Genomic DNA, 13,835 nt, shown 5'->3' with positions numbered 1-13,835 from the left:
GGTAAGTCCTAAGGGGCCCCTGGAGAACAGAAAAGGCAGACTTACAGGGTCACAAATCCTCTCCTTCACAAGTCCTAAAATGGGTCCTGAGTGCCCTGGTAAAAGAAGTAGGGCTTGTAAAAACGCCCCATCCTTCCCAATTCAGCCAGAAGGGGTCTGGAAGCTGTTCACCTCATGGGGGAATGGGACCCAGCAGGGGAGGTCTTGGAAAGAGATCTCCCGAGAGTATTTAGGGCCCTCAGCAAAGCTAGCCGCAAAAGGCCTCACCGAAGCTGCAATGGAGCTTGTATGTTCACCAAGGAAGCTAAAAAAGCTAAAAAACCAAAGAAAGCAAAAACAGGGAACAAAAAGTGTAGAAGATCTAGGAGCTATGAGTCTACTGACGACTCATCCTTCACAGAGAATGGAGAATTGTCAGGCTCTGTCGCCAGTCAGGATCGGGGAAAGACTCAGTAAAGATTTTTTTCCTCCTGAGAAATTCATGGCCATGTGCAGCAAGGTTGTATCCACTATTCAGATTGTCTTAAAAAAATCTGGAGAGTAAGTCTCTGAGCAAATTTCTCCCCTCTAAATCCTCCCCTAAAGTTGCAATTTCCGTACTCTCCTTCAAGGATATAGTCAGGGATGAATGGGATAATGAGATTAACAGAAATTCTCTTAGCTTCTATAGGATTCATATACCAAAAGTCCCAGTTACTGAGATACCAAAGGTTGATGCTGACTTGGCATCCCTGGCTAAGGGTATGTTTATCCCCTCAGAAGGGGAGTTCTAGTCTAAGGATTCCCACAGATAGAAAAATGAAGGCCAGAGTTTATAACAGAGACTGATCACATTCTTAACTACAGATAGCATAACCAACTACTTTAAAGACTTTGAGGCCTCCTCGGCTGCTTTCAGGGTATCCCTAGCTTGATTTGCAAGGGCATCTCTACTGTCTGGAGGATCTCAGAGCCCTCAAGGATACATATCACCCTGACTTCAGCTCTGTTTTAACTAAAGTTTCCCCGACAACCGCATTAATTGCTGACGCATCAATGGAGGCAAAGAGATTCCCAGCCAAAGCCATGGCCTCAAACTCGGTGACCAGGTTCCATCTATGGCTCTGTCACTGGAAGGTGGATAGCTATGCAAAGCAGGTGCGGTGCTCTGCCAAATTCATGGGAGCCCTGACTTTTTGAGAGGAGCTAGACAAGGTAGTGGCGGCAGTGCTGCAAGATTTAAAGAGTACCTTCCATGCCTTTAAAAGAAAGGACAGACTGGCCTTCATCCTCTCATAAATAGCAGCGAAGAGACAGCAGGTTCTCCAGAGGAAAGCTGTGGAACTGTGGCTCAGGAGGAAAGACCTGAGGGAATCCTGTCACTCCCAAAGCCTCTTTATGACAAAGACCACGTCGGTCTCTGCCTGAAGCTGAAGATTGGAGGCAGGGTTTTCAATATCCTGGAGGTATGGGTTGCTTCAATCATGGACCAGTAGGTCATGTAGATAGTGAGTCAGGGATACTCCCAAGTCACGGGCTCTACTCCATCTGTTTTTCATCCCGTCTGCCATATCTCCCTGTAAAGAATGGTCTAATGCAGAATGAGATTTCTGTCCTGGATATGGGAGAAAGAGAGTGTTCCCTCTGAAGAAAGATTCTCAAGGTTCTTTATAATTCAGAAGCATACAGAGGGAATCTGAGCCATTCTACAGCTCTCAAAGGGCTCAACAGGTTGATGAAGAAACCAGTGTTTCAGATGGAGACCCTAGCCTGTTTGGTGTCTCAGAGCGGCTCGCTTGGCCTGTCAGGCTTTTCTGCCTCATCTGAGGGGCAGAATGGTTCAGATCCTGATGGACAACACCAACGCCATGTTCTATATCAACAAGCAATTTGACCTCTTTTTCCCAAGTGGGATTTGTACTGAGAGCCCTGACAGACCTTCCCTTCAAACCACTTACATCAGTGTCATCATTTTATTTGTCCATAAAAACTTATCTTCTGAAAGTCAACATATCTGCCAAGTGAGTGTCAGAGCTGGCGGTGCTCTCTATGCAATAACCTTACTGCATGTGTCATGAGGACTAAGTGATGCTCAGAACTCCGGAATCGTTTATTCTGAAGGTGAACTCTTCTTTCCAAGCTTCCCAAGGGGTGCTTCTACATTCATTCTGTCCAAGGACACAGCATCCCACCTAGGAGAGGTGGCAGTCCTTAGATATCAGAAGGGCTCTGAAAATTTACCTCAAATGTAAAGAGTCCACAAGGAGATCCAGGTACCCTATTTGTATCCTTCCATCTGAAATGCCAAAGACTCAGAGCCTCCAAGTCCTCTTTTGCTAGGTGAAATGGACTGTGTGTTGTGGAAGCATACAAGGCATCAGAGATTCCGGTTCCATAAGGGGTCAGGCACACTCCACATGATCGCTGGCGACCTCATGGGCAGAAAGAGCTACTGCATGCACAGGTAGCATTCGACCAGGTGACCATCACATTTATGAAGTGCTACAAGGTAGATTTCCTATCCTCTGCAGAGGCATACTTTTGGCAGGAAGGTTCTGCACACGGTGGCCTGGAAATGATTTTGCTCATTGAGCAAATATTATAGATGGGGAGGGATACCATTTTCTTATTTCTGACCTTTTCTGTAATCCTCCCTACATCTGTTTGCTGCTCACTACTTCCCAGACTTCAAGAATTGTGGGAGACACTGAGAAAGAAATTTTCCATTCTGCAGCTGATAAATTCCTTTCTGCTAGCATTGTCTCCCACAGTTCTACCTACTCTGGCTGGCTTATGAGTTGAGTCAAATATTAAATGGAATAATTATCGGGAAATTGTTCTCTCTGGAATATTTGTTATTAATGATATTATGCAGGTGTTACAGCTTGGGAATAATTCTATAAAGCAGCTGCACGGGGACATGGCCACATGGCTCCAATACTGATTAGTCTCCATGAGCTGCATAGAGAGGAGAGTAGCTAAGATGTTGAGAATTGTGGGAGACACTGCTAGTGGAAAGGAAATTATTTGTAAAAAAAATTTGTTTCCATTTTACGTATAACGTCTTGAAAAATTCCTTCATTAGGGCTGAATTTTTTTCTAATTGGTCTGCCTAAAACTGAGTTTGTTGATCAGGACATAGTGGCGAATGGAAAACAGACACAGGGATAGATATCTTTATTAACTTAACGGTGGGGAGGGGCACTGTCCATGCACCCTCTCTCTCATACCAAGCATTTGACTGGATCCAGAGTGGAGTTACAGGGCTCTCACCATGTAACCAATAACTTGTGGTAGATCCTCTTCTGCCTAACCCCTAACACTCAGCTCACTTCTAAATCCTGTTGCCCCTCTCCCTCCCCCATTCCTCCCATGCTGGGATAGAGAGTACCAAAAGGGATTTCAGTTTGAGAAGACATCGTGTCTCCCCATCTCCTTGTGGCAAAAGGTCCATCAGAAATATCCCATTCTCATTTACTTCTTTCATTTTAGCCTTTATCCATATTGGACACCGCCTGCAAGTTTTGATGAACTAAACACTTCTGTATTACCTCCTAATATTTAAATTTTTATTCTTACTCCTTTTAACCTAAACTGTACCTCCACAATTTCTAGATTTTTGTCAGTTTACCCTCTTGGGGGAATTTTTTTTCTTGATCCTAAAAACGGGTAATCATTTGGACACACAGCATCCTGGAAACACAACTAGATATATGCCTCAAAGGAAGGGAGGGTGGGGCAGCAATCACAGCAAGATGGCTCCTGGTTGCCTGGGAAGGCTTTAAATGGGGGGAAGGCAGTCATGAGAGCCAATTAGCCCCCTTAATTGCTTCCAGCTGGCCAATGGGAGGCAGAGACTCCTCTATCCCAAGCACACTCCCACATGCAGTTTGAGGCGCAAGGAGTGGCAAAGCTACAGTCCAAATGTGAGCTCTCCCCCTTCCTGGTTCAACCAGGGCCGCTCATCCTCCACACCCACTATGATATGAGAGGAGCAATTTTTTTTCTTTTTATGTAGAGGAAAAAAATTTCACCTATTTCAGTGGATAAAGAATACTTTTTAGACTGTGTTCATACGCTGGTATATTTGGATGCTTGAAACTTGGCATGCAAACACTCCTTAATGAGGAGTAGAGTATATGGTACATTTTTTGGGGGGGGGGGAACATATGGTTTGACTTAAGAGAGGAAAATTGTATATCTAATTTTCACAATACAACAGTCTAAAGCAGTGGTTTTCAAACTTTTTTTTCTGGCGACCCAGTTGAAGAAAATTGTTGATGTCTGTGATCCAACGGGCAGAGGGTTCGGGTGCAGGGGTGAGGGCTGCAGGGTGGGGCCGGGAATGAGGGGTTTCGGGTGCAGGAAGGGGCTCTGGGTTTGGGGAGGGGCTCAGGGCAGGGGATTGGGGTGCGGGGTTGGGGCACCAGCTTACCTCGCTCTGCTCCCAGTCAATGATGCAACGGAGGTGCTAAGGCAGGCTTCCTGCCTGTCCTGGCACCGCGGACCGCGCTGTGCCCTGGAAGTGGCCAGCAGTAGGTCCAGCTCCTAGGCGGAGGCACGCAAGCAGCTCGCGTGGCTCTCGCCCACAGGCACCACCACTCCAGTTCCCATTGGCTGGGAACTGGCCAATGGGAGTTCAGAGCTGGTGCTTGGGCCGTGGGCAGCGCGCGGAGTCCTTTGGCCCCTCCGTCTAAGAGCTGGACTTGCTGCTGGCCGCCTCCGGGGCGCAGTGCAGTGTCGGAACAGGGTAGGGACTAGCTTGCCTTAGCCAGGCAGCACTGCCAATGTCACTTTTAACAGCCCAGTTGGTGGTGCTGACCAGAGCCACCGCAACCCAGTGCCTTACATTCCACGACCCATTACTGGGTCGGGACCCACAATTTGAAAACCATTGGTCTAAAGGTGTGCAATTCGAAACAGACCACAATTGCATACTTTCTGACCTGTACATCTATGTTTAAACACAGATTGAGGCACTGGCTGTTCATGCTGACCCTTCTGTCCCCTGGCTTTCTTCTCCAGCCACCTTATCTGTCCAAAAATAGTTTGTTTGAAATAATTGTAAAAACTGAATGCATTTATATTGATCACTTAACTTTTGCATTTCCTGACTTATTTTAAGGTTCCTACAGCAATATTAATTTTATCTCTATTGTCAAATGGAGTTTTCTGTTGCTTTCCTACTAATGTTACTGGATTGGGAACTAAGGGTTAAGAATTAATTTACATTTATTACACATCTGTGTATTTTTGTTTTAGTGTATCATCTTTACGATTGGCCTACAAGGATCTTGAAATTCAAATGAAAGAAGAAAAGTTAAATATGGCTGGTAAAAAGAAAACTGAAGTAGACAGACTTGGCATGGGATTTGGCAGCAACAGAAGGTATGTGAAATTCTGTAAACTGTATATAGCCCTATAAATTTACCCTTCACTTTATGCATGTTTTGATGAGGGAAGTATAATTAATATTACAGGGATCAGAAAGGAAATAGAAAATGCATAATTGACCAGGAGCTATTTTTAAATCTGTTGCCAAAGAATCTGGTATTTGCCATTCTTGGAAGCAGGATACTGGACTTTATGGCCTGCTGGTATGGTAAATCCTATATTATGTACAGTGCATCTCACAATAAACAAAACAGTCAGCTAACTGAAGTTTGACTTTATGTTCCCAAAGGTTATTGTATCGTGCTTCTCCACCAAATTTCTTCTCAAGTTAACTGACTATCAGGGAGCTAGCTGGTATGTTTTTACTGAGCTCCAAGTCCTGTAAGCTTAGAACACAGCTCCTGTTTAGAGCTCCAAGTCATTAAAAAAGCAGGCTTAGCAAGCTTTAAAATCAGAGAAGATGGCCGGCATGTTCTCAAGCTTGTTTGACAGTGTTAGAAAATATACAGTGCGGACTTCAAAGCTTCCACCTCTGTCCCCAAACTTTAATTATTCATAGCTTTTGGATGTCATATATTGGTAAGCTTTCTGATTTGTACACATTTTTAAAATATTTTACAATTCAAAAGTATGTTTTTTGGATGTTAGAATCATAGAATATCAGGGTTGGGAGGGACCTCAGGAGGTCATCTAGTCCAACCAACCCCCTGCTCAAAGCAGGACTAATCCCCAGACAGATTTTTGCCACAGATCCCTAAATGGCCCTCTCAAGGATTGACTCACAACCCTGGGTTTAGCAGGCCAATGCTCAAACCACTGAGCTATCCCTTCCTCCCCCCTGAGATCGTCACAAAATCAGGGTTGCAATTTGCTTGAGTTCAGAGTTGTACTTAGTAGTCTCTTTACAAGTTAATGATTTATTTATTTATTTATTTATTTATTTATTGGTACAGTGGCATTTCCCATTCAGTAATCTCAGACATGCAAATGATAGAACAAGAAACACCCACAACTGCAAAACCAAGAAAAAAATACAATGATGAAGATGATTCATATTTTTCTTCCCCTAGTTCAAGGTAATGTATTAAAATTTTTGTTTGGATGTGGTAAAAATATTGATATAAAATACAAGACAAGGCAGCATTGCACACAACTCTGCATCTGTTATAGTTTAGAGTGAACTCATTTGAATGGAAAACTTGCAAAATAGTTGATTTTAATATCTCAGTGACAAACATTTATCAATAGTACCTGCTTTTATTTTTGAACCTTTTTACTATTTTAATAAGTGAAGAGTTTTGGTTGGAAGGTGGGAACCGTTTAGATTTCTTTCTGCTGATTGGTGCAGCGTTTTTGTTTTATTTCCCCCCTCCTCTATTTTAACTTGGGCTTGCCGATGGGTCTATTTTATATGTTGCATTATTTCTTAATTTGGGTGTGTGTATTTGCAAAGCCAGTTGGCGTATGTAGGGGATAGGAAAATCTGATTTTTACCATTTTGGTCCAGTGGGTTCTGCATCATGTTAGCTTATTCTCTTTCTTCACTTATTGGTCCTCTTAGCATGCATAACCTAACTCTCAAACCTAACAATAGGCTTCCTATTAAAGTCTGACGCTAGAATGCTGAGATTGATAGAAATATATCTAATTATACATCTGTGTGGTCAAACATGGAAAACTTAGATATTTCAGATGTATCTCTTTCATATATTGGTAAGCTTTCTGATTTGTACACATTTTAAAATATTTTACCATTCAAGGTTATGTTAAAAACCAAAAACAAAGGAAAAATGTTACATTTTCGTTCAAAGCGCATATTTATGCATGATAGATATTGCTATCCCTGAAGGAAAAAAGAGCAAGTCCTAAAGGCTTTAATTGCTATGAAACAGTTGTTCATAGATTGAGGTAGGAACAGATGGTGCTTTTATAAATCTTAAGTATTGGGTTGCTGCCAAAGAAACAGGAAAAAATAGGCTTTGAAAAATTGTACCTAGTTACCTGCAGAATGTCCAATTAAAACACAAAGACTTTAACGTCACTACTTTGTAACGTAATCACTAGTGGTAGAAATGCAGGCATGGTACCAAATACACGGGCAACAATGTTGTAAAATAAAACATGACCCATTTGAATGCTTCTATTTGTCCCATGAAAAGAGCTCTTATTGCTCTCAAATTATTCATTAGTTCCTTGGCAGTCAAATTATGAATTATGGAAGAGGTTTTTATATCTTTGTTCAATAATTAGACGATAAATCATTATCTAGCTGTTTATTTTTGTATTAGTCATGGTAATAGCAGAATTTAGTTGAAACTAGTGTACAAACTCTCCATTTCAAAGAGAATATAGCCAGTTAGACTTTGCGGTTTCTACCACAGTAAATCTCCTTCATTTTTAGCCATAGCAATGAAAGAGAGGAAGGTTATTTTAATGTTGTCTTAATATACATCAGAAGACAAAATAATTTAGCTGGAGATCAGACCAACAATACATATCTGTAATATAAGGGTAAAATCCTTTAAAAAATCATAGTGTCTTCAAAAAAGGAAACAAATCTAAACAGTTGAAAGTCTAGAAATTTAAGTTAAGGTACCAAACAACATGGGAATTCCCTTAGTCTTTTTTGTTATATTTATTAAATATTTGGCATTCATTGGGAATTGAGGAGCAGAATACTTCACACAGCTGTGAAGCTTCACAGGGCAGGAGAACAAGGATGCAAGTACATGGGACTTAGGAACTCTATGTCAACCTTGGCTCCTCGCTCCCAAGCCAGTCTGAGTCAGCTTCTCTGTTCTCCCTAGTTTTGTTGTTGCTGCCCCTCACTGCTTCTCATTGTTCCCTGCATCCTATCCTTACCAGGCTTCTAAAAGCTACAGAATTGGCTGATGGCCTCAGTAAGTAAGGAGGAATGATGGACTTGATGTGGCCTCTACTGTTGTCCACTACAGTTCTTGCAGTTATATGCCTCCCCCTATACTGGGGGAGCAGGATAGTAGGATGCATACAACTCAGAAGCTGATGTGGTAAATAAGAAGGGCTGCAAGATACTCTGTTACTAAGCCTGTGGAGCTTGGAGCTCTGCTGTCACTCTGGACTGGTGGTGAATGAAAACATAAGAGTTTTGTAGGAGTCACATAGATTACGCGAAGTGGGAGTCAAGCTACTTGTGCTGCTGCTGAGGATTGCTGCCTTCCTGCAATTTACTTCAGATATGATACCACATTGTAAATCCTAAATTCTAGTCCAGCGTTTCTCAAATGCAGCCACCAGTGGATTTTTTTACATCCACAACAGCCTCCAAAACATGGGCGGAGATTGGGGACGGGGCAAAGCAGCACCCCCTCCCTGCAGTGCCTACTGTTGCTCCTGAATAGCTGTTACCAAGGGCAGTGAGATGTGCTGTTTGATGTTTGTGCTGGCGCTGAAGCAGGGATCAGCACCCTGTACCATGCAGCCTCCTTGGGGGTTCTGGGCAGCACCTCTGGAGACATGTGGGGCTGGTGTGCATGGTGCCAGAGGTGACTCTTCTCAGTGGAGGTGGCTGCTTCCCTGGGCAGCACCCCCATTCCCATGCCGCTGGGACACAGAGAACTTGGGTCTCTGCAGGCCCACCTTCCCCAGAGCGTGCTCTTGCTGAAGGGCTGCGGGAGGCAGGGGCAGAGAGACGGGTTTGTGAGAATGACCACCAGCAAGAATTGGCTCCTTATAGTTCTGATCCATGTTTAGTGATGGTAATTTATTCCAGCAGGGAATCTGCTCTCTGGTTTACTTTTTAACAGTTCCCAAAACACCTAACTGATATTCTAATCTCTGCCCTGCAAAATACCCATTATTTTAAGTTTTTTAGAATTGGGTGTCAGTATGGATCCCACTGTAGATGTGTGTGCACATGGGAGAGGTTTGGATTTTTTTGTTGTGTTTTTTATTAATAGCAGCGTCTGTTGGGGCCATGCATGGGCCCTGTATCTCCTTGTGCTCCTGTACAAGGGTATAAATGGTAGGGTGGTAGGTTGCAATCCTACCTCAGTTCCCTTTTACCCGCTGTGACAGCAAGATAGCACCTGATGAGTGTCTGACCTGCTAATTCTTAGCTCAGGCTAAATTCCTGCACATCTTCAAGAAAACCTTCAGAACTACTTTTGGTCTTCTACATAGACTGCCATGAACTTTTCATCCATCTGAACTGAACTCTGCAGTCAAATACTCAGTAGGCCACTCCCTGCAGACAGACTCCCTGTACAGGGCTTCTTAAACCTTCAGGCTTTAAGCCCTGTTCATCCTACATGAACATGTTAATCACAAGGTGTGAGACTAAAGCTTCATCGTTTGGAACAGTCCATACAGGTCTCATCAGACCCTGAGGAGACCAGCTTCAAAGTTCTGCTAGCAGATCAAGCCAGTTTCATCCAGTGCCCTGTCAAGCAGACAAGTGACCCCAAAGCCTACCTCAGGGAAGACAGCGCTGAGTAAAGACCTGTCCCTGAGGGGGCCTGCTCTGAACACAGAGGCAGAGGCTACAAGTAGAGCTCAGTGTCTTCTCAGAAGGACAAGCACTTTAAAGCCTCTGAAGATAAATCCACCAAGTCATGGATGGTTGTGAGGTTTGGGGAGAAGGAACAGCGTATGGTGCAGCACAATCCTCCAGCTCTGATGATGCAACCTTCTACATCAATACTCACTGGAGAGGATCCTCATAGATGAGAACTAAGACAGACATTGATGCAGAGACTCATACTGGTACAGATTTTGTTACCGAGAACACCATATACTTCAATGCCACCCATGGAGGAGGTCTACTCCACCTCATCATCTCCAGGGCATGCATTCACCCTGTCTTCCAGTGGAGAGCCCTTTCTCCTGAGGTCAGTGGTTTCAAAATTTTCAAAAAACCCCAATTTACTTTATAGGGTTCAGCATCCACCAGCCCATCAGGAATGGCATTAGCCTGTCCAGTACCTAGCAAGCTAGCCAGCCATATTCCTTTTGCATGCCACCGAGGCCCTATTGGGGGTACTTGGGCCCACCATTTCAGGCATCCAGAAATTGGTCTCCACCAGATTTGAGGAAGAGGTCATTCTCATCAGCGTCCCTGGCTAGACTACATATGCCAGAATACCAAGGAGAGCCAGATTCAAGGATGGAGCAGCACCAGCACTCTGTATCACTGCCAAAGGATCCTTTGTCTTCATCACATGACAAGGCAGTATTCTTAGCATTGGTACCATCACCGGATGATTTTAAAGCATTCCAAGAGCTCTTCGTGAGGATTGCTGAAATTCTAGAAATTGAGATGTCTGTCATATTTGAGAAATCCCAGAAGCTATTTGACATATTGTCAGCTTCTTGTCCAGCCAGAATTGCTTTCCCTATAATGAAGGACCTGGCCAAGGTTATGTGGCAGATACTGTTCAAGATAAAGCCCACTGGGAAACAAGTTAAGAAGAGGTACCAGGTACCTCCCACAGAGTTTGAGTTTTTCTGTACTCTTCCCAGTCTTGGCTCTTTAATCATGTTGGTGGTATAAGCAGAGTGTCCCCGAAGGACAAGGGCTACAAGGCATGACCTTGTACTCCTGTGCTTGTGTATAGCAGCATGTGGCTAATTGTGGGGTGGGAGGGTCTTAGAGCCTGGGCTCCAGCCCAAGCCCAGAGGTCTACATTGCAATTAAACAGCCCCGCAGCCTGAGCCGAAGAGATCTGGCACAGGCCAGCCGCAGGTGTCTAATTGCAGTTTAAACATACCCTTAGTGGCCAAGATGACCATACAGATGGTAATGGATGCTTCTGATGCCACAGCCACATCTGGATGCCAAATATTGGAGAGCAGCACTTCAATCTCTATTTGATACAGCTGAAACTACTCACTCCCACTGTCCAGGGAAGACACTGCTTGCCAGTCACCTTCAGTGGTATCCACACTGACCACATAGTGAAAGAAAAAAGAACAGTTACTTACCCTGCAGTAGTTGTCATTCTTTGACATGTTGTAGTCAGTGTGGATCTCACAACTCACTCTCTGCCCTGATTTTTAGAGTCCTCAACAGCAAAAGCTTTGAATTTCAAGTGAACTGAGGGAGGGTTGCTGCTGCTCCAGCCTTCGTGTCCTTTCGTGGCACAGGACACACATGTAGACCTGATGGACACTGCTCTTCAAACTCCCTCCCTCAACCCCTCTCCCCCTCTAAAAAAAACCCCACTCCGATCTTAAGCATGAGCACCTACGATGGGATCCACAGAGATTACATCTCAAAGAATCACGGTTACTATAGAGCAAGTAATCATTCTTTTCATATCATACCAGTATTTACATATACATTTCACACATATAAGTAATAATTTTGCAGAACCTTCTTAGATGATGTATTCTTCCATAAGGAGAAATACTGACAAAACATATTTAGCTTAAGTTTCAAAGCCATTTGTAGCAGTTTTGCCTAGTTTAATCTGTTAGCTTTTGCAGGCATTAGTAATTGCGGAATAGCTGGAGTGCTTTGAGTTAAATAAAATAGGACATTTTATTCAATACTTTTCTTCTCTTTTCATTCAGGTACTTTGATTCTGCAGAGTTGAGGAGCAGCACTTTTTCTAAATGGGATGACAATACAGATTCCTTTTGGAAGAAAGAGAGCAGTAACAGAGACACTGACACATTTCTAACTTCAAAAATTACAGACTATGCAGACAGGTATACAGAGATAATTTGTACTAACTTCAGTACAAAGAGCTAAACCTACTCATCTAATTTATGAGCGTAGTCCTGATGACTTAAATGGTACTGCCTGTGAGACTAAGGCTTGGTCTACACTACCCCCCTAATTCGAACTAAGGTACGCAACTTCAGCTACGTGAATAACGTAGCTGAAGTCAAAGTACCTTAGTTCGAACTTACCTTGGTCCACACTCGGCAGGCAGGCTCCCCCGTCGACTCCGCGGTACTCCTCTCGCCGAGCTGGAGTACCGCAGTCGACGGCAAGCACTTCCGGGTTCGACTTATCGCGTCCAGACTAGACGCGATAAGTCGAACCCAGAACTTCGATTTCCAGCCGTCGAACTAGCTGGTAAGTGTAGCCAAGGCCTAAGACTAGCAGGATTTGACCAAAATTTTGATAATTAGTAATGAGGTTTCCTTACATATGTAGCATGAGTTTCTTCTGTTTCCCTGTGTAACTTTTTGTCATTTATTACTACTTATTACATGTTGGCTATTTATTGAGTGTTCAGCATTGTACAAGACACAGTCATTTCCCAAAGGGTTTATAATCCAAAAGACATGCACAGAAAAGAAAATGCAATGTAAGAGGAAGTAAACCTACATTGTTTCTATATTTTTAGTTATTCTGATTCTGCTCATTTTTCTTCTGTAGACCTTCTGCCTCATACTTTATTTAAGTTGGACGCTAAATGAATTAAATAGTGATGCACTTGGGACTAAAGTTTATTTAATATATTTACAAGTAACGGATTTGGTTTTTTTTTAATTAGTCTAAAATAAGTATTTATTGTTTTCCACAGGGAAATATTTTCAGTTTTATAGTCAATGACAATTGTAGTCTGCAACCTTTTTTTTCAGTTTTGATTTTAAGTTAATTTTGCACATATTCATTTATTGACACCATCCAACCTGCATACTAAATGAATATCCATTCTTAGAAAATAACAGCATGTGATTGTGTAATTAAGGACTGTAGCAAAATGCAATCTTAACATTGACATTTCCTGACTTTAGAGTGTTTGTTTGTGAAACCTTGACATTCTTTTAATGTTATATTTTGTAGAAAATTCTGAATATATTTAGTTGCCAGTGAGATGTGGAAGGTAACGATGGTTCAAAGATTATGAACTTCTGTACTACCACTAGGCTAAGCCTGCTGTAAACAATCTCTCATTTTGAACACTATTTTTTACATGTTCACTTTGGGCAGAGTTTAACATAAATGTGGCTTACAAAATAACTTTTGTAGAATTAATCTAATCCTTGTTGACACCAGTTTTGCTTGCTTTTGAATAAATCTCTCTTGAATTAGTTCTTCTAATTCAAACCAACAGAACTCATTCAGTACAAGTTATAGTCAAGTAGTATTTACCCATCTACCTATAAAATTATCACTGAAATATTATGTTTCTGCCACTATATCGTTTTTTTAAACAACAGTTCTGTATATTTTTTGTTGTCCTTGTTTCATATTGACTTGCATTTTAAAAAAATATATAAACTAGGTACATGTTTTGTTTTGGTTAAAAAGAGATAAGATTGCTTTCAGTTCAATCATGTTATACTGGATAGAATTTTTTAAAAATTGCATTAATGCTTTAGGCCTACATCTCGTCGTAAACCTGAATATGAGCCACCTTTAAGCACAGATGAGGCACAAAAAAAATTTGGCAATGTCAAAGCTATTTCATCAGATATGTATTTTGGAAAGCAAGACCATAGCGATGTAAGTACAAAAGTTTCTA

At 42.4% G+C, this 13,835-nt stretch overlaps 1 protein-coding gene across 3 annotated transcripts in view; it reads left to right on the top strand.

The window, feature by feature from the left end:
• The window catches only part of ARFGAP3 (ADP ribosylation factor GTPase activating protein 3), an 80,643-nt gene that overhangs the window by 52,416 nt on the left and 14,392 nt on the right, over window positions 1-13,835 (top strand). For 2 of the 3 annotated variants that reach the window (XM_005296689.4, XM_005296690.4), the window contains 4 exons: window positions 5,242-5,367; window positions 6,327-6,449; window positions 11,926-12,063; window positions 13,693-13,816. In XM_005296689.4, coding sequence (XP_005296746.1) covers window positions 5,242-5,367; window positions 6,327-6,449; window positions 11,926-12,063; window positions 13,693-13,816 — 511 coding nt within the window. Of the gene's footprint in view, window positions 1-5,241; window positions 5,368-6,326; window positions 6,450-11,925; window positions 12,171-12,458; window positions 13,817-13,835 lie in introns of those variants that run through there. The other variant, XR_010598324.1, reaches the window with a different exon arrangement.

This window comes from Chrysemys picta, chromosome 1, assembly GCF_011386835.1.
Source record: "Chrysemys picta bellii isolate R12L10 chromosome 1, ASM1138683v2, whole genome shotgun sequence".
Classification (NCBI taxonomy): Eukaryota; Metazoa; Chordata; order Testudines; family Emydidae; genus Chrysemys; species Chrysemys picta.
Note: the sequence above shows the minus strand (reverse complement) of the source record. Positions and strands in the feature narration are given on the sequence as shown.